The 20,853-nt window shown below is 51.7% G+C and overlaps 1 protein-coding gene and 1 long non-coding RNA gene across 3 annotated transcripts in view; both read left to right on the forward strand.

Moving 5' to 3' along the window:
- The window catches only part of Glut4EF (Glucose transporter 4 enhancer factor), a 140,431-nt gene extending 120,319 nt beyond the window's left edge, over positions 1 to 20,112 (forward strand). For both annotated transcript variants that reach the window (XM_033466167.2, XM_033466168.2), the window contains exons 6-8: positions 18,287 to 18,387; positions 18,812 to 19,079; positions 19,759 to 20,112. In XM_033466167.2, coding sequence (XP_033322058.1) covers positions 18,287 to 18,387; positions 18,812 to 19,079; positions 19,759 to 19,977 — 588 coding nt within the window. In that variant the 3' untranslated portion in view covers positions 19,978 to 20,112. The remainder of the gene's footprint in view (positions 1 to 18,286; positions 18,388 to 18,811; positions 19,080 to 19,758) is intronic.
- Positions 2,675 to 11,490, forward strand: LOC117218096 (uncharacterized). Its single transcript, XR_004489706.2, has 2 exons — positions 2,675 to 11,251; positions 11,346 to 11,490. It is a non-coding gene; the product is annotated as an uncharacterized LOC117218096 (long non-coding RNA).
- Positions 20,113 to 20,853: the final 741 nt, after the last annotated feature.

A 20,853-nucleotide genomic window follows, 5' to 3' on the forward strand; every position in this document is an offset into this window, starting at 1 on the left:
AGACGCACCTGGCCGCTGGTGCCTCCTGCGAACTCTGCTGTGACGCTTTTGTCAAGGTTCACGGGTGAAGGTCAACTTAATTATCGACGTTGATCCTAATTACGATCGATTCTCGAAGGGAATTACGAGTGATTCTGCTGACGCGAGCAATGACTCGAAGCGTGGCATAGATCAGTAGTAGATTAGTATTAAATCTATAATTTAGATCCAGGAGCCTTTTCGGTCTTCTGGTGTAACTTCTTACAGTCGGATCTCGACGAATATGTTTTCGTAAATTTCGTGGGAAAATGAGATGGTAGCTTCGGTGCGAAGCAATTTAGGGGACAGCGTTCTCCAGCGAACTTTAACTCTCGGGGGACCAACCAAACTATTTCCAGTTCACACACTGCCAAGTCCAGACTGTTTTTCAGACGAAGAGAAATTTTTTATTGAAAATTCTTGCATCAAATATAGAGAAGAGATATTCGTTTTTTAAAATAAAACTTCGTTGATACTGTTGCGAATTACACCATTTCTCTCGCGTCGCGGCATTTTATTTAGAATAAGAATATTAACTATAACACAATTCGATACAAACACAATTCAGATCTTTCAGAAGTGGGATGCTGATCGTTCGACGGTCCGATCTCGACTCTTCGGTTGTCCGTTGGTAACGCTCTTCCGTGGCAACCCCTATCTTCTATTATTCTTTAAGTAGTTGTTCGCAACAGGGCAGTTTCACATTACAGCGACTCGATTTGGACAAGTCGCCGTAACAATATATTTTCATCGAAACAATCGCGCCTATTCTTCCAATGTTTCCTGCCAGATTTTACGGTTTTATTGATTTCTGCCGCGTGCATGGCATTGGCATTGGACCGTTAAGGGTTAACACATTCTTCGTCGATAAGCGACACTGCAAGCTTCTTCGCCCTTGTTCGTAATTTTTACCCTGAATCGAAAGATTTCAATAATAATTTTCAAAGATCACGCTGTTCACCCGGTGCAATTTAGACAACAAGATCGATCAAAAAACGCGAACAAAACGAGCGCCGATTTATCGACGAGGTTCGGCACGCTGCTTCGACCTATAGCTATATCGGTTTATGGCGCTCGTTCCCGGAACGGCGGACAGAAGATCGGCGATCTCCGTTCGTCATCGGCATAGCCAAACGGAGGATCGTCGAAACGGGATTCCGCATCGGAATTGTCATTCTCGCCGCGGGACCGGCATGCCGCGGCTGCCGCCGAAGACAGCGTATGATGGACGGCGTCACGTGAGCCTCCGGCACGCGGCCCGACTACCAAGGAACTCGTATCTCCGGGAAAGGGTTGCCGCCGGTCTCGCGGGGGGCCTCGTTAGACATTTTTCTGCCGGCCCGATGGTAGGAGAGGAGTCAAGGTCGCACGCTCGCGAATTTCAGCTGGTTACCGAACAGCCGCCGGCCATGGTGGGGACGTGGGGCCACGGATCCGAGCGTTGTCCTAGGTCCTGGCCGGCTTTTGAACGCGCGAGCCGCTCGGATCGACGCCCGTCCCCATCTCGCCGCGACCATAAGCTCGCTCGTTCCTCGAGCATACCGCGAATCCGTGAAATTATTTCTGACCTCGCGAAGAACGGCACAATCGCCCCGGATTCTTCTTCTTGGACATCGTTACCCGGATACGTCGGACCTCCCGTGGGATTTTTCTATTTTTGGACGTAAGTAGATGCTCTGGAGTAGACCTTGGAAATTTTTCGGAATCAGATTCCGCACCATGACCTTGGACGTCGAGGCTTCGAAGCCGTTCGATCGCGAGAACCGTGCGCTTTGTTAGCAGCGATTTCCTCGATTCTCGTAGAGACCACTTCGAGGAATATCCGATCGACCGGATCATTCGTTTCGAACTATTCTCGGATCGCGAGCGGTTAATCGAACATTCGACGCGCGCGCTCCCGCGCTTTCACGATAAGTAGAAGGCGGCGAGTAGCGCACGGACACCGAAAACAGCGTTCTGCTTAGCGATCGAAAGTGAAACTACTTTTTCGCAATTTTCCCAGAGCCTCTCTCGCAAGCAAATTCGACGCGTTTCGAAGCACGCGAACGCGCGTTGTTCGAACCGTTGCTTCCGTCGCGACGATTCCGACGACGATTACTGTAGAAAGCCGATTTGTGAGGAAAACGCGGAAAGGTGGAAACGGGAGAGTCTCCGAGCCGCGCTCTCCGATTCTCCTAATTGTCGCAGCCGGTCCTATTTCGGCGCGAAGGTCCGCTAATTAGCGAGAGGGTTGAGCAAACCGACGTTCGGCCGCGATTCTTTCGGCGAGCATCCCACGGCAACGAGTTCCGCAAACGCGAGGCGCGCAAGCGTGCTATCGACCGTCCCGTCGGCTCTACCTTGACCTCCAATGCCGAAGGTGGCTCGAACAATTAAAGCTCTTAAGGGCCTTGGCTGGCACGAATCGATCCGCTTCATTAACGTCCCGATCGTCCGGGGACGCGAGCTTTTTCCATGCCGATGCCTCCGTTTCTCACCTGTCCCTCGAATTCCCGATAGCCGTCGCGACACGCCGCGCCGCCTTTCCTCCGCGCGCACAACATGCACCCCGCGTACACGTACACGAGCTCGCCACCTACACACAGCTCCCTGTGCTCGAATATTTTTTCAATACCCGTGACACCGTTTCCAGAAGAGTCTCTCTCGACTTGGCGGCAAACAATCGCGCGCGAAAACCTGGAATGATACTCCGCGACTGTTAGGGTCGGTGTTTCGGTTCCCTTTGGCCTCGCTTGTGAAAATCGTGATCAGGGGCGAGCCAAAGGGCCAACGGCACACTTTCGCGCCTCGATGGCTATCGAAAAACGATCCGCCAAGAACGGACCCGCCAAAATTAACTGCTCATTACAGAGCCGAGCGGAGATCTCGCGCCGCCACGCTGGCTCTCGCGAATAATGTTCTCCCTTCGTTCGGATAACAGAGAGATCTCTTCTCAAACGAATCGATCGATCGGTCGATCGCGTGCATCATCGCGCGAAATAAATATTGTCTTCGCCGTACCCGCGGTTCTACGCTTCTGCTCACTTTTACGGCTCACCGACCGGTTTTAGTTACGCGGAAATTCGATTTCGTTGCGCGATCATCGTCGATGTTTACGTTATCGCGCAGCCGCGTTTCCGAGAATCGATCGCCGAGACGTATTAATCGCGTCGATCGACGGATTCGCACCTCTCTCCGCTTCGCGAATAATTGCGGCGAACTGGATGCTCCGCGATAGGCCGCGCGCGCGTACGTCGCCGCATACTTGCGCAAGGCCGAGACACTTGTGCGGCGTCGATGATCCAGAAGGACGGAGGATCAAGAGAGACGGAGTCGGCCAGGAGCGATTATGTCAACGCCGGTGCGCGAGCCGGTGCACTTAGGCGACAAGCGCCGCATAGATTAGCGGCGTGAAAGTGTCGGCCGAGGGGAAACCTCTCGTTCGGGCTTGTCGATTTTGAGAAAGGACGGCCGCTCGCCGAGGAATGTCGATGATCCTCGACGATCGAGCTCCGACGATCGAGCTCGTCGCTCGATCCCGTTCGCCGTCTGGCTTCGAACGCTCGGTGCGCCGGCAACGGGCCGCGGGCCGCGCACGGGCCGCATACGGGCCCGGGACCGCTTCGCTTTACGTAAGCGGGTTTCGACACGGGCAGGCCGCGGACGGCTCGGCTCGGCTCGGCTTGGCGCGGCGCGGCGCGGCCCGTCTCGGCCCGATCGCAATCGCTTTACTTTCTCTCGTATCGATCCCCTCGGCTCGGGGAGCAGTCGTCGCATATCTCTCTCTCCCTCTCCGTCTGCCTCTCGGCCTGTCACTCTGTCTCTCTCCTCGAGACTTGTTCGTCCGTGAAACGAGCTTATGAAAGAGGAATACTCGCGCGAAAGGGGAAAGTGCCCGGGCAACGCGCTCGCGCGCGTTCAAACGCGTTTTCCCTTTTACCCGCCCCGTAAACCTCGCCGATATTTATTGCGGCTTCTCGGTCGATTACTTTGCATTTCCTTCGGCCTGCGGAGCGCGTCAACGCGAGAACATCGAGCCAGGCCTCTCTCTCTCTCGCTAAGAAATCTTTCCAATTTCTCGAAATTGGAGTCACGGTCGCCGGCAGATTCTTTCGAGACGCTTCGGTCAACGTTCGGCTCGCCTGGACATTTTTTTATTCCGGCTACCGGGAAACTTTTATTATCAGGACAAGACCTTCGCGAATCTATTCGGCGATGATTCGGTCGGCTCGAACTAATTTTTGACGCGGGCAAGACGAAAATTGAGTCGGCTGCAAACGATCGAGCGAGATCTCGCAAACGGCTGTCGCAGTTCCAGTAGGAACCGCGAGGCCGTGTTTCAGGAATTGATCTACGAGAAACGGTGGCGGATAATTCAACGAAACTCCCGGCATCTTGTTCAGCGTAGTCTGAACCGTATCGGACTATTTTTTTCCTCGGATTTCTTACCGTCGGAGAAAAACGTTCGGCGGAAAGTAAGAGCCGTCTCGCGTTTGGAAAGTACGTAAAACGTTGCCTCCTTAAACATCTCGCATTCCAACAATACTGGGCAAAGTAACGCGTCTTTAAGGTCGTTCTTTAGGATCGTACTCTTTTGTCCTACTAACTAATTAACACAGGAATCGCCTCCGCACCGAACGACCGACATAGGCGCGGATTTCGTTGGGATTTCCGGGCAGATTGCTGGCGCGCGGCGATCGACGGATTCGTTCGTCAACGAAGATCGGTAGCAAAGTCGGCTTTCGTCGGGCGGTCGGCCGAGCAGCGTGGTAACTGTAAACTGGTCCTAAGGCAGGCCGCGCCCATCGAGAGCTCGCTCTTGTTGCTCAACTTCGGGCGGGCTCGGGCTGGCGAGGCCCGAGGAGAACCGGTGTTTCTGTCAGTGACGCGGCGCGAGGCGACGCAACGCGCGGCAAAGCAAGGCCGTTGACAGCGTCGTTGGGATCGGTCGTTGTCACGCTCGGCTAGATGAAAATCCGTTGGTGCGTGGCCAGCTGATCCACCGGGCCGCGAACCGCTCGCCGGGAAACGATCGAGGAGGCGTGATCGCGACTGATCGATCGCTCGCCGCGGCCGGACTTTTGTCTTTCCGCGCCGTCGCGTCGCCGATCGTTCTCTGCCCGCGGCGAAGATATCCGTCCCGATTCTCCGGCCAGGCTCTCTGCCCCTACGCCCCCGCAGTTCGCCGCCGACCGACGCGTCCGAGCACGCTGAAAACGAAAGCCGGCGAGCTGGCACGGGCCGATCCACTTTTCCTGGCAACGAGCGTCGACGCTCGTCGATTCCGCTTCGAATTTATCATCGGTTTCCAGATTCGTCGCACCGACCATCCTTTTTATCCACGAGAGCCGGGCATTTTCGTTCGGAAGCATTCGTCCGATCCGCTTTTCGTCACGATCGGCTAGAAAGTAGTCCTGCCCTAGGGTAACGTTATCCTCGAGCCCCGATCCTTTCTCTTCTCTTTGTCCGGCCGTTCGTTCGTTGTCACGGATTGGTCGACCGAAACCGCAGCGGGCGTCCCCTCCAAAATTTGCGAAAGTGACCTTGATTCGATCAACGACTGTGCGCCGGCAATCGATCGACCGATCGACGTGTCCCAAATTCGTCCGAAAAAAAGGACAGGCGCCGCTCTTGTTCCGAAAAAATTGATTATTCCCTCTTCGACCTCCATTTTCGCTCGACCCGACGAAAAAATTCCACGAAAAATTGCGAATTTTTTTCGGCGATCTATCGTACGAACGGTCTGGATCGAGCAGATACATGTTTCGCGATTCATCGCGCAAAGGTATTCCGACTCGGCTTTGGTACGGCACAGTCTTTCTTCCTGGCCGAGTTTTCGATCAGCTTCCCCGAGGCTTGCGTTACGATGAAAATAAAAAGCATTTCTCTTTCGACGAGAAACTTTTGACCGACCGACCGTCGGCCGTTGGCACAATTTTCCCCTCGCCTCCGAAGACCTGTACGATTTCTCGTCGAGGTTGTTTCTTCTTTATCAAGATCTCTCGCCGGGTTCCCTGCGACGCGAATTTTACCGAAGTTCGCGGAACGCCTCGCGATCTTCGGCAAACAAGCGCGAAAGGAAGGTTTGCGCCGAGCAAACGGACAGCTTAATGCAAAACTGATTCGAATCTACCGTACACGTCAATATTGGCCAGCGATAAGGACCCGTCGACGGCTCTCCTCTTATCGCTCCTCGGCTCGATAAACCGCGAATTTGAATGCAACAGGCCTTTTCCTCCGTTCGAGCGAAGACAAACTCGCGCAGGCCCGCGAACACGACCGCCTGTGCCAACTGCGTTCCCGACGCGGCAAACAGACGTCGAACATGGCCGGGCTTTATTTTTGCAATTTCCGTTCTTCCCGTTTATCCTCGGTACCGCGGATCGAACGTGTTTTTCGAGCGAATTCCGGGAACGGCGGGCTGTCTCGTCGCCGAGCACAGCCGCGCGAGAATAATCCGACGCAAATAATCATAGCGAAATGTCCAACTATGGCCGCCGTGCTCCGGGCCGACGGTAATTTTCCCCCTCGGAACTCGCCGCAGCTGTGTTCTCCGCTATTCTCCTAACCGCGCGTTCTTTAAACGAAACGACCGAAACTGTTCCACGGCCGGCGGATTCGTTGTTCGAACGATTCGCGAAGCTTTTTCGAAAAACCGTGCGGCGCGGCTAAAATTACAGGAGCCGCTGAAGCGTACGCGCCGAAAACCGTGCGAAGAATAATTTAGTCGACAAATTTTCGGCGGCGCGCAACGATGTTCGCGAGAACCGTAACGAAGATTCGACGGAGCCCGAGCGCGCGAGCGACGATTCGTTCGGCTCGTGGAAAATTCTTCGGCGAACTATAGCGGCGCAAGTTCGTTCCAAACTCTGCGAGGCTACCGATTCGTTGGAAAAATGTAATTTAGCCGCGCACAGAAGTACTTCGGGAACTACGACGCGAAAGCTTGGGAAACATTGCGAGCCGTCGGTGCATAGAATAGTAAAGCTCCGTATCGCTTCGGAATAGCGAATCGGCGCGGCGTGTTCCCGAGTGGAAAGCATAGGGTGGTAGAACCAGTATAGAACATTGGTAGTACAACCTGGCGGAAGTGCTATCGATCAAATTGGCTGCGGCCGGCGTTCGCGAGCGTCCGGCGACCTCCGAGATTGGATGTTGAACCTTTCTCGTCCGATAGGCGGTCGCAGTCGGCGAACACCGGCGTGTGCCGGCCAGTTTGGCAATAACAACCGACCGGCCTCGCGATAACACCGCGAATAAACGTTTCCCTCTTTTGCGGTACCACGGCCGGCCTTGAAACGCGTCCTTATTCGATATATGCAAGGTATCGGAGCGAACAATCGCTCGCTCGCTCGCTCGCTCGGCCGGCTAGGCTTCGTGTTGCGCGCGGGTTTTAGAGAGCCAGTGAACGGTAACAGCACTCGTCGCTTGTCAGCACGACGGACGCCTTAAAAGCGTGACGTACCCTTGCATTCGCCGCGATTCCGATCGCGATTCCGCTCGCAATTCCGCTCGCAATTCCGCGGGCTTTAAAGCCCTTGGTCCGCGACGCTGCGTCACGACATTCGCAACTCCGACGGTTTCGTACCGGCGAAAGTTTCCAGCACGATATTATTGCCCCTATACTTTCGCCGATTATTATTCGAACGGCCGTACAATTTTTTTTTGGCGGCAGAAAAAATGAATATCGAGTTTGCCGTAGCCGATTGTGCGACCCCCTGCCAATGGCCGGCGCAATCGAAGCGAGACAAAAAGGAACGTCGAAATTGCGTTTACTTTGACGATTTTTCACTGGAAAACTACGAAACCTTTTACGGTGGAACTTTCGCGGATATTTTCGCCGATAATTCAACTAGCTCCGGAAATTTTTCGGTGCGGGAAACATCGACGCCACGTGGCTGGGGGAAATTGCAGCGAGAAGGCAAATATGTCACATTGTGGAATCAAGTGAGAGAAAACTGTTGTAGATCGTTCGATAGAGGTTTCAACGTCTTGTTAACGCCGCGAACGCGGTGTTTTTAATGTAAGGCCTCTTAGGAGATTGTTTTTCGGCAGCTCGGGATTGTGCAAAATGGGAACGCATGCTCAGGAATTTTTTCGGCTGCAAATTTGCATACGCGGCGCGCGTCACGGACGTCGCGAGCCTCTCGATCGGCCATCCGCAATCGAGAATGAATTATGATCGAGCCCTTCTCGTCACCGAGAACTGTATTTCCTATTAACGGTACTACCGGTTTCGGCGGTTCGATCCTTCGTCCGAAGCGGCGATCGTCGCTTGACGAAACTTCGTGCGTAACATCGTGGAATGTGGCCACCGTCATGCTGGGAAAAGGCCAGATCTCCGGGCTAGCGTGGTCGCTGGAATTAAAACACTATAGTGGACCTCTGTAGTTTCTCTTCAAACGCTTAACTGTGCGCAGAGAACGCATATTCTGGAGAACCGATCCGCTTGAAAAACAACAGAAGACCGTTTGTGAAAAAGTGCAGCAAAATCTGCCTAATTGATCCTCGGCTTGTACACAAAGATGGATGAAGAGATCAACGATCGAGGACCAGCGAATCAATTCTCACAAACGAACGTAAAATTATAGAAATTTCTAGGTACGCGAGCGATTCTACCTGAACTGCAAGAATTTTGCGCGAACATTTACAACTTACGGATACGAAAGAAGTGTTATTTATAGAGGCGTGAAAAGTCGCAGAGGTTGCCACCAAACTAATAATACTCCTCGAACTGCACAAGGTCTTTGTGTTGCTCGCAACAACCGTGAATGAACCAGAAAACTGTCCGAATATATTTATCCGACCGTGTACTCCACTGAACTTTACAATTTATACGTTACCGTCTGCGAATAGAATACAGTAAATTCTCCCTGATTTTCTTTCAAGTTGCAAACAAAAATGGATAATTTGGAAAGTGGAGATATTATTAGATATTATTAGAGTAGGATTATTCGAGCCTCGCGGCTCATTTTTATAGTTGCCTATTGTCAAGAATTATGTAAACCAGCTGCAAAGCTCGGCTAATCGTATCTCCTCTCTTCCCAAGTTGTGCATTTCTGTTTACAAGCTGAAGGAAAATTAGGGAGAATTTACCGTAATTCCTCGACGCTATATAATATTGTATTTTACCACTTATTCAACAATCTTTCGATTCGGATATAATCGAATCGTTTGATCGGAATTAAATCCCCAGGACCAGAAAATATTGATTCACGTTGCAACTTAACGATTCCAAAAAGTTACCAATAATCAACTGTTTCGCAGTTTGGAAGCTCCAATGATCGCATAATATGCCTACGACAACCAGTTTTACTTGCTTCTCGTTAGTCCATGTTTGGCCACTTAATAAACCTGAAAATAGCGAGGAGAAGTTTGCTTTCGTGTTAATTGGAAGAGCGGGGGGGGGGGGGGACAACTAATCGCGGGAAATCTTTTTACTTTCGTTAACCTAAGCGCGCCGTCTTCTCACGATGAAAATTTAGGCGAGGGTCGAGATCGAATTCATCCAGAATCTAGACAGAAGGAAAAAAAAAGAGAATCCGGATCGAGGTGCAGCGATTGGAATTTCAATCAGAAACGTTGCTCGCCGGAGCACACAAAGTGCAGTCTCTCCCCGGCTGCAGTCTGTATAATCCAATAATCGTGACGGTATGAAAGTGCAACCACGCATTAAATTAGGATAATTAGCGGCATAATTAGTCAGCCGTTTGAAAGTAGAATCACAAGTTATTATGCTAATGCGTGACGCTTCTCGTACACGTATACAGCACGGGAGGGAGGGGGCTGTGTTGAGGAAAGAAAGAAAGAAAAAAAAGAATAAAGGAGAACGTTCAAATGTAGCGGTGCACGTACCGTTGTTGGAGAAGTAGTATCGGCCATGATTAATCAGCCCAGTGTTTCCTTCACGAATTCTCAGCTCGAATATAAACACACTGTTGCATTATTAATGAGGCGTCAATCAAGGCGAGACTTAACGTAGGAATATAATAATACAAACAAGGCTTGTGTAAACACCGGTACCGATTTTAAATTGCGCCATGTTTTCGTATCGCGCGTTCTGCCTCGTATCGAACGTTCGTTCGCTACTTAAACTCGTGTTGCCGATCTAATATTTACGCTATTTTACCTCTTCTTCTATCACAATACTCGTATTTCGTTAGCCAGAACCGTGCTTTCGATTCAGCCGATGGTTAACCCCTTAACGTGCACGCTCGAGTTAACTCGAGCGCGCTAAACTGGCCAAACTGTGCACGCTCGAGATAATTCGAGCGGCGTTGTACTTTATGTTGCTATAATTTTCCACACTCGAATGCAATCGAGAATTGAAAATAACAATGTGAAAGCGAAAAAAAAGCAATCGTTTTATTGATATTTATCATTTACATGGGATTGTAAGCTATAACACTTACTTATTCAAGTATAAAATATATCCTTTTTCTACTTATCACTTACGACTTATCTCTTCCTTGTGAGCCGCTTTCCGACAGCGTATTCATATTCAGATTCTGATTCGCTCATTTTTCAATATATATTTTACTAAAATATAATGTAAAATAAATAATAATAACAATAATAATAATAATAGTAATATTCTGAAAATTGGAAATCATACCAATTGTATAAATATCCATTATTTTTGTATTTTTGTAATTTTCTTGCCAAGACAACGTTCTAAATTGTGTCTTTTTACATTAAAAAAAATTGATCTTTTTTGGCCGGCCTTTTTCAAAAAAACTGTGCATTAAGGGGTTAATCGATCAGAGTTCCGGACATTAATCCTTTCGACTGTTCCAAAATGTACGCTACTTCAACGGTTTATTTGGCCGCGAGATGTCGCAGAGGTTCGCCGGTGTCCCACGGAAAGTGAGAACACGCAGTGCCAAGGAATAGAGAAGTAGGCGATGGAAAGTTAATATGGCTGCCAGGTAAAACATCCGTAATGACGCGTCGAAAAAAAAATCCATAATGACCCGTGGAATCCTGAGAACGTCGCCCGTATTCTTCCTGAAAAGGTTCAACGTATCGTATCCTTGTTTCCGTGTACGTATTTTCCGAATTTCATTGTCAGTTGCGTTCGCCGTTTGTCCCTCGACCGACGACGCTTCGCGAACGGTACACCCTGTATACACGCGTGCTCTTTTATCGCGGAAGAACGGGCAAGGTAACCGGTCGGTTTTTACTGCCAGTGGAACGTACTTCGATTCAAAGTCAAAGTCAACGATAACGTGATAAGGCCGGGGAGCGAATGACCGTAAGCCAATACACGTCATACATCTCGCGTCTTTATCGTTCTATCTCGCGCCTTCCGTGTTCGCTAATTGCCCGGCTCTTTGTTAATCTTGTAGATCGGACCAGAATCTGGCGAACCGGCCCTAAACATCTATCATTCGTCGTATCTGTTCCATCCGACACAACGAGTACACTCGTACCTAGGTAGCTAAAAACACGAAGCTAGAACGACAGACGCTGAAATATATATGAAAAGAAGCATAGGAACGCGGAAAGCGTACGTTTATTTCGAATTCGATGCGTGGATTTGATCCATGCACCGACGAATATTTCTGTGGCATAAATAATTAGCAAGCCGGCGCTAAATCGAAATGCAATCAGCCTGATTCATCGCAGCTAGCGTCCTCTATCGTTCCACGGAGACGTCGGGGAAGATGCACGCCGCTCGGAGACGTAAACAACGCAGCTGCGCAGGCGCGGGTCTTCCCTCCTGCACTGTTGCACTCGAGTCGTTCGTTAGTTCCGTCTTTCTCCCACGTAGGCGGCGCTCCCTTTCTCTCCTACGTGCGGAGCAACCGCCGTTTCAAAACGTACTCGGTGGTGGCGCTGACCTTCATAATGGCGGTGATCAGGCCGGTAAATCGGGATTCGTTATATATTTTACGATGACGCGGACAACCGACGACGAACACGCGTCGATCCTCGGCGAGATCTTTCGACAACGAGATCCAAGGTATTTTTCTGTTCCACGGGTGCCACGTTCCCGTAGGTTTATTCGACAGGATCGGAGCCGGCAGATTGAGAACGGTTGAACATCCTGGCCGTAGTCTCGTCGTGACTCACGGATGTTCAACGTTCGCCTCCCTCCTCTAACGCGGCCGGAACGATTGTCTTTCTCTGTTCCGCGTGTCGTCGACCCCCGTTCTTGCTCGGAAATTGCGCCGAATCGCGCGTTCCAGCATGTTTCGCCGTGCATTTTTCGCCGCTTCAATTTCAACGCGTTAACGACGCCGAACAATGGCGGTTTTGTGCCTCGCGCGGCTCATTATCGCGGCACGCCGCGTCGGACGCCGTTTCCAAATTCGTAATTTCGTAAATTACGAATTATCGTCCTCCGAAATCGGGAACATTTAAGTACTACGTTGATCCTAATATCTGTTTATATGTATGTTGTAGCAATGTACGTCTACCAGAGAATAGACTGGATATCTATTTTTCGCACGACGTTGACAAAGTCGTAAAACTACACACGCACGCGGACGAAGATGCGACCGTGCGATGGAATAATTCAAGAAAAAAGAGCAAGCGATGCGCGCAGGATTCCGTGGATCGTTATGGATCTTTTCGACGCGTCGTTCCGGCCGTTTAAGCGGGCAGCCATTAGCGGTTATCGTGCCGGTGGCGTTGCTCCTGAAAACTTTCTAATCCCGGCCGAACACGGCGTGCAACGATCCCGCGTTTCGCCTCGCGACGCCACTGCCACCATAACAAACCCATGGGTTTTTCAGCAGCCACCCCGTATACTCGGTGTTCGCGCGTAAAGCATTCGTGTGTTCCTTCGAAGGGTCAACGGCCGACCCTCACCACACGCCACGGATCGACGCGCCAACACACAGAAGCCTGGTTTGTTTTGGTTTCCCGGGCGTTACCCTCGGCTCCCCACTTCTTACCAGGCTGCTCCTCTCTCTCTTTCTTTCTTCGTTCGTCGCGCGATCGCCTCCATACGAGCCTCTCTCTTCGCCCTTCCTTGCCAGGCGCGCGATACATCCGACGACGCTCTCGTGAAAGCTATCGGCCGTGTTCTGTATAGCGACGACGTGATCCCGAAATGGGAATTGACATCGAATTAGCGTGACGTCAGGGTACGCAGGTACGCCGGCGAAGACGTACAGGCCATGTCGAGGATGTTTCACTGGATCTAATTTGAAATCGAATCAACGTTCGCTTTTGTTTCAGGAACAGAGAGAGAGAGAGAGTGTGTGTGTGTAAGAGAGAGAGGGTGCTGTAAAAAGCGGTTTCTCTTCGCAGCGTCGCGCCGATGCCCCTCTGTTTTGCAATGCGACTAACAGCGAGGTAGAAACAAGTGGCTGATTAACAAGGACTCGGAGAAGACTGTTCCACTGATTCTGAATGAATTCTGAAATGAATCCGGCGGGTACGAATGTTGGAAAATATGTACCGGTATTTTTGGTGTATGCTTCGAGTCGCTGGATCTGTTGCAGACAGTGTTCCTGGCAACAGGAACTCCGCGGGGCTATAGAGAACACGGCGCGACAGCGATCACGCGTGCGCGAAAGATCAAAAGAGTCGGGGCATGGTTGTTTCCTCGGAAACGAACGAACGTTGGCGAATGACGCGGGGAGAAAGCGAGAGCCGCGTGGAAAGCAAGTTGTTCCGGTGCGAGTACATAGTTTGGGATCGATTTTCGTTCCCGTGTGTTCGTCGCACCGGTTGCTCGCGTTCACCTAGGAAGGTGGTGAATGCTCGATTCGTTGCCGTACACGGTAGCCGAGGACGCGCGACGGTAGCGAGACGACGCGACATCGGGGCCATGCGCCGGGGAGACCTTGCCTGGAATTTTCATTCGTCGAGAGCACACTTGGGGTCGGTCCGTAACGCGGATGATCGCATGCACAGTCTAATTATAAATGATTCAAGGCTCCGCTCGACACGGATACGGACACGCGTGTCGTGACTCGACGGGTGTACCGATACCGGGGGGCAGGTTGAGGTGTCTTGCTCTATCGGACCCGAGGCGACGTTGCGCTAAACTGGTTTCCTATTGTCACGCACCGCTACTCCACCAGCTTAAGTCTTCTTTCGACGGGAAAAGAACCGCCGAGATATGCACACGGTGTTCGGTGTTTACTTGGCGCCAGTATGCCCGAGCCAAAGGCACCAACATACCGGGTAAACATCGGACGCGGTGCCATTAGGATACACGGTTGAATAGACGAACGAAACCATATGGCAAATAACGCTGTAAACAAACAAGGTGTATTCAGCAGAGAGACACGTAAGAAGACCAAACGATAATACCACACAATTATAGAGCGTCCTTCTGTCCCCGTCTGTATTCTAAGCATTGTTCTTTGCCAAGGTAGCCGACTTTGGATAAAAAGAAATCTGGAAAATATGAAGTCTTCCGTGAATCTTGGCGATCGCCGAAGAGGCCGGCTCTTCTCGGAAACGGCCACGTTCGTTCCACCCACAATGCATCAGCGTGGCTCGTCGTTAACAGGTTGCATCGGGCACGGGGACGCGGCTGATACAACGACCGATGTAATTGGTCACGGTCCGTCCCATTGGCAAGATTCTAAAAAAGGAACAGCCGACCGGCCAGAAGAAAGAGAGATGTAAATCTCAGGACGGAGAGGAAGATCTCTCTCTTTCTTCTCGTGGCGGTGTGCGCGCCGAGAGCTGGGCGGCATGGCAGGGATGAGTAAGCGAGGAGCGGAGCAAGAGCCGAGCAGGGTTGCCGGAGCGTTAGAGTTGTCCGTGGGTGCATCGCGGAGCGATACGATGTTGCCGGTAGTATAGATAGCTAGATGGGGATGCACGCGCGTGGTCTCTCGATCGGAGCACGCCGGCCATCTACCCTAACGGCAGCCTCGTTTACCCGCTCCACCGCTGTCTCTCTTTCTCTCTACCTTCTGCTTCTTTCCTTTTTTTTTCCAAACGCGTCCACCAATACACGCTCGGCCCTTTACAATCCACCGAGTCTGGCCGGGAAGCTCTTTGACGACTAAACAAATTGCTGGAAGTTTCTAACATTGCATAGAAAAACGTTAAACCTTTCACGGTAGCCGCGGGGCGGGTCCATTCAAATTTATTTTACAAGCCAGCGTCGAGCTCTCTATCGGGCCTGATAGAAACGGCAGATTGTTCAGGACTAGCTCGTGAAAAGTTGGGTGGAACGACCGGAACCTTCAAAATGGACTCCTATTAAATGGAGACCTTAGCGTTCGCTGGGTGTTCTAATTCCTTGAGACACCGTGAACGCTAATCTGTTCGGTTTGGACTCTTATGTTACATGATTTCTCATTTCCAAAGCCGAAGACTGTACTTAAACAAGAAACCCGCCAGGACGGTTGCCCGGAATCGCACAGCACGGCCAGCTCGGTGCCGGCACAAGGCCCGTTTGTTTCCCGCTTCATCCATCATTTCGCCGACTTTGCCCGATTGCCGCTAAACGAAATTAAGCTGTCCCATTCATCAGGGACACTTCAGATCTGGTTACGGTCGTTCGCGCGATCGCACTCGACGCACGCGTTCACCGTAATCCGAGGGCCGTGATTATTAACGAACGCAACTGAAAGCCGGTGAGCGTACAAGAGCAAGCGGGGGAGGAGAAGGAGGGAGGGGAGGGGGGAAAGGATCGGGCACGCGATGACTTCTCTTCTTCTCCTTCGTCGTACCCGAAGCGAACGAAGCCAGTCCACGCCGTAGCCGAACCGAGCCGAGTCGAGCCGCGGCGGCCAAGGCAAGGCGAGTCAAGGCACGGCAAGGCAAAGCAAAGCAAAGGGAGAGCATTGCCTGCCAACCGGCATAGAAGGTCTGTGACCTCGGCAATGCCTATGCTACGCCGTACTTACGCCGCCTGCCCGCGTGTACCGTTTCAGAGGTGATGTCACGGGTAGAAAGGTCCTTGAAGAAGCCGACCACATTTCGCCTTATTTTCTTTCCGCTGCTGCCCGCTGAAAAATCGGCCCGTTACCTCGCTGCAGTTTTTCCGCTTCTTCTCGCGTCCACCTTTCTGACAAACGAGTTCACGATTTCACGATTTATTCGCGACGGAAGAAGATGCCTTCGTTACAAGCTTTTAATTTATCGAATCAATAAAGGGATCTTCTTTTCGTCACAGCCAGGATCGTCGGATAAAAAACGTTTCGGGGTCGGAAAGCAGCCTCGTCAGGGTCCGGCATCGAACGCGCCTGGTTTAAATTGCCGAAGCGATTCCGCCGGATTGTTTGCACTGCTCCCCGGCAATTAATCTCCCATCGGTAGTTAGCAGTCGGCTAATGACTATTCGAAATCGATAAAATCTTCGGCAGTATTTCACGTCGGACTGCGGCGCGCGCGTGAGAGAGCGGTCTCTCTCTCGTCGGTCGCGTCTCCGCGGCGGCATCGCGCGGCCAAGTTATCCCCGGGACAATTTACAGCTACAATAATTTCGTTGTTTGCCGGCTTCTTAACACGTGTACCTGTCTTCTTGCACGAATGAGAGAGAGAGAGAGCCGAGCAGCACACCGAGTCCTTGAGGGGCAACTTTCATAGAGCCGGCGAGGAGGAGGAGGTCGCGTTCGCTCGCCGGAGAGCGTGATCGCTTTGTTGCCTCGATGGGATCGCCGTTGAAAGTGTATCGCTAATTTGTCACCGGGAAACGTGTTATTATACCGTTTCCCGAACTGGTTCGGGCACACGTTATGCAAATGCGGAGGCGGCACAAACGCTCCCGTTCGCGAACGTTCGCCGCACGGAGATAAACCCGCGGGAGAACGTTGCGAAATGGTTGAAAGTACCGGAGGAAATAATATCCATAAGCCGAGAGACAGAGACACCACGGCCAATAACAGGTGTCCCATTTTCATTCGAATCGAACGGATTAGCATAGAGGATATAGACGTAGATCGCGCGACTTGGAGGTATTTTTTGTTTGTTTTTTCTTTCTGTCTTTCTGTTTTTTTTGCTGACGGAAACACATTCACTTTTTCGCGATACGTATCGTTTTTCGCATAAAACCGTGAATCAGCAACGTAGGCCGCGGCTACGGTTAATCGACCGCGGTGTTATCGACCCCTCGAAACTGTCCTCTCTTACATTGTCACCTTTTACGGCGCGTTCCCCTTTTTCTTCCCCGCTCGAAATTACGGCGATTACGCGGGAGGGGGGAGGGGACAGGAACTCGCGGGTCGAAGTACATGTATGTATCTCGTTTATCGTTGGTAATTGAGAAAAATGTCGGAACAGAAGATGTTGCGGTGGTTAATAAAATATCAAGGTCACTCGAATCCGACGACCCGTAACGTCGCGAACTTGGAGCGGCTCCGCGCACCAAAAGTTTACAGAAGAAAGAGCAGCGGAGAACTATCCATTTCCACTAAAAAAGGAAATACCGAAGATACAAAAGGAAATATGTTTCGAACGAGAGAAAGTTCAGTTTCGCCGCAAGCACGCGAGATAAAGCCGGTGAATCATCTTCTGACGAATACGGAACAATTGCATACATTGGTAACGCGTGTCGACGGGCTTCAGATAGCTAAACTGTTACGGGTCCAAGGGTGAAACGACGCAACAGAGGCGAATAGAAGTCAGGACCGCGTGTTGCGTCGTCCCTGGATCAATAGCACGTGATCGTGGTACCGGCTCCGGGTGCAAAGTGTTCGAGCTGTGCCGGTATAAACAAAGAACCGCGCGCGCACCGAACACACGCCGGACGGCTTGCATCGATTTTCCCTCACGCGGCTGTCACGCGACAGAAGAGAACTGGAGAACCAAAGAACGGGAGGGAAAGAGAGAAAAAGAGAGGGAGAGAGAGAGAGAGAGAGGAGGCGGGAGAGCGTGGGCTACGTGTACACGATTCACGCTACATCGCATCGACCGGCGAACCGTAAGACGCCGTCAGAGGATGCCTGAAATATTTGGCAAAATCCTCGCCGAGAATCGCAGCACTGCCCTCTCATCCCTCTCATCCCTTTCAGACCAAACTGCTCCGAGTCCGGTCTTTTGCTGCTTCCTCTCGCCATTGCGAACCCAACGAGAAAAATAGAGAAACGGGAGAGCACCTTTTCTCCCGGGAACAGGGAAAAACGGGAACGTTCAATGAAATTTTCATTCCGCCCCTCCCCTTAATTCGGGGGAGGGACTGCAATTGATTAGCTCGCAACGATGCTCGGGCACGCGATTTAATTTCTTCGTTCGATAAAGATTTTTTTGTATACAAAAACATTTGTTGCAAGAGACACAGGAGCTGGATAGACGTTTCACTTTTCTTTTTTTTGTAATTGCAAGCCGCACGATGCGAAACAGAATTTTGATTCGCTCGTTTTGGTTTCAGGCGAACGCAGCGGTGGTGTTCAAATGCACTTGGCCCGGCTGTCTGGAGATCAAAGCGACCGTTCCGCTTATCGAGGAACACGTGCGCCAATTACACTTGGGGTAAGTCATAGTGTTCGTCGCCGTTGTAAGACGCCGAGCAACAAGTCTTTGCGAAAATCGTTGCCCGCGGCGCCGCGCAGCGCGGCCGGCGTATCGTGACCGGTTACAAGGCCGTCGAACGATTGACCTTGAACCGGCCCGCCGATAAGATAAATCCGAAAGACGATCAACACCGGAGTTCCGCGCCGCGCGTAAACAAAACGCTTGGAATGCCGAACGGTGCAACAACATTTTTCGGCTATCTTCGCGGCGGAACCGCGGAATCTTTCGTAGGATCAAGATAGGAGCCGCGAGATCTTCTTTCAAACCTGGCCGAAAGGCTGCGGGACAAAAGAAAAAACATAGTTTCGAGCTTGGTAAAATCTGTCGACGTCGAACTTCTCGAGATCGTGCAGAATTTTTCAAAAGGATGCTTTTTTCGCAGGCCGAAGAAGTCGAAGGGCCCCGATAACGAGGAGGATGATTATATGTCCGACCACGAGGAGGAGTTCTACTATCAGGAAGTCGCCGTGGATCACATGAGCTCGCCGCCGACGTTGTCGCACCGGGACATGGCCAGGCCCCCGCACGAGGACCCCGAGTACCAGAAACAGCTCCGTTTAGAGGCCGCCACCGCGACCAACAGCAACACCGAGAACGTCATGGTGGGAATGAAGGAACGGAACACCGCGTTCACCATTTCGCAATCACCGGTACGTACGCACCACGGATAACGTTACCCTTGGCTGGATACGCTAGCTGGCAACGAAATGTGGCTAGCGGGACTACAGGCCGTACGCATTCTGCCGACTTGGTCTAGCGTGCATCTGATACACCGCTTCAGCGCAATCCACCTTTGCTACCTCGCGACCCTACCTTTCCTGCCTCGTGCCCGACTGGTTCTCGACCATTTTTCCACGGAGTCTCAGATCCTGGCAATTACCTCGACAAAATGCGAAAATATCATTCAGAGGGTGGCACCTTTTCATTAACCCTTTCGGTACGAGCGCGTTGTCCGCCGTGACACTCCCACTGTACGGGGTGCCGCGCCGAAAATGCGCACATAACGCAGGGTCGGTCCACTTTTGTACGAAGATTTTCTTAAGCGTTCAGTAATGACTGTGCTTAATCCGTTTCTAAATCTTTTTTTAAATGTTTCCTGTAAACATTCTGTAAAGGGCCTACAGAAATATGGCTTACATGGATGCCAGATGTATTCGGCACTCGTCCATATTGGTCATCGGATGGATGCCGGATATATCCGGCGCTCGTACCGAAAGGGTTAATGTTTACCGGTCCTCGACACGAATACCAGCTTCTTTGAGCCGATTAACGCACGAACCTCGCGGAGGGCTTTAATACTGACGTCTTTGCTTCTGTTTGTTTCCGAAGGGCACCCCGAACAAGCACATAAAGCTGTCCCCGCGGCCGTTCCAGACGTACCCGCAGAGCATAGGCCTGCTGACGGTTTCGACGGGAAAGATGCCGTCGTCGCCCCGTCGCGTCCGCGGTGAGACAAAGAAGTGCCGCAAGGTGTACGGGATGGAGCACCGGGAGCTGTGGTGCACGCAATGCAAGTGGAAGAAGGCCTGCAGTCGTTTCGGTGACTAGGCCAAGCGACCGCCCCGTTCGTACGTTCGCGGGCGGAGATTGTCGCCGAGCCGACCCCAGAGTTTGCCAATGCTACGTTAAACCGTTACAGAAACAAAAAGAAAAGAATATAAACAAAAAGCGCAGATTGATAAACCGAGACAACCAAATAACAAAGGAAAAATGAAAGAACTTCAATCACCAACTGCCAATTGCCAATTTTGTCAATCGTCGACGACGTCGTCGTCGTCGTCGTCATCATCGTCGTCGCCGCCGTCGCCGTCTTCGTCGTCGCCGTCGCCATCGTCGCCGTCGTCGTCGTCGTCGTCGTCGCCGTCGTCGTCGTCGTCGTCGTCGTCGTCATCGTCGTCGTCGTCGTCGTCGTCGTCGTCATCGTCATCGTGGAAGAGCACCGTCGCGGCGGCGACGAGCGTCACAGAGGAACGAAAACCGAAAGCGCGACCGAGACGAACATCTACGGTCGCTGCCACCGAACAGACACCCTATTTATCGTCCACCATCTTCCATAACGGTCTCTCTCTCTTTTACTCTCTCTCTCTTTCTCCCGGTCTGTTCATCCCCATGATAAATAAGAAAAAAGACCGTGGACGGACACGCAAACGAAACCGCCACTTCCCGCGCACCCCTTCTTCTCGTTTAGAGAGCATACCCCCCGGAGACCTGAAGAGGGTTGAAGATGGCCGACAAAGGGGCGCACGAGTTTCGCGGAGCGCGAACGTCAATCCCATGACGGATGGCGGACGGTTTAGAAAGGGGCCCGTGTTAATCGCACCTTGATTAACAAACACGTGGAAGAATAACGGGGGGGGATGGCCCGGTCGTTGAACGATACCCATCCCCCGTAAACCGCAGTTATTGGTCGCTCGTCTCTGGCAC

The sequence above is a fragment of the Megalopta genalis genome, chromosome 1 (assembly GCF_051020955.1).
Source record: "Megalopta genalis isolate 19385.01 chromosome 1, iyMegGena1_principal, whole genome shotgun sequence".
Lineage (NCBI taxonomy): Eukaryota > Metazoa > Arthropoda > Insecta > Hymenoptera > Halictidae > Megalopta > Megalopta genalis.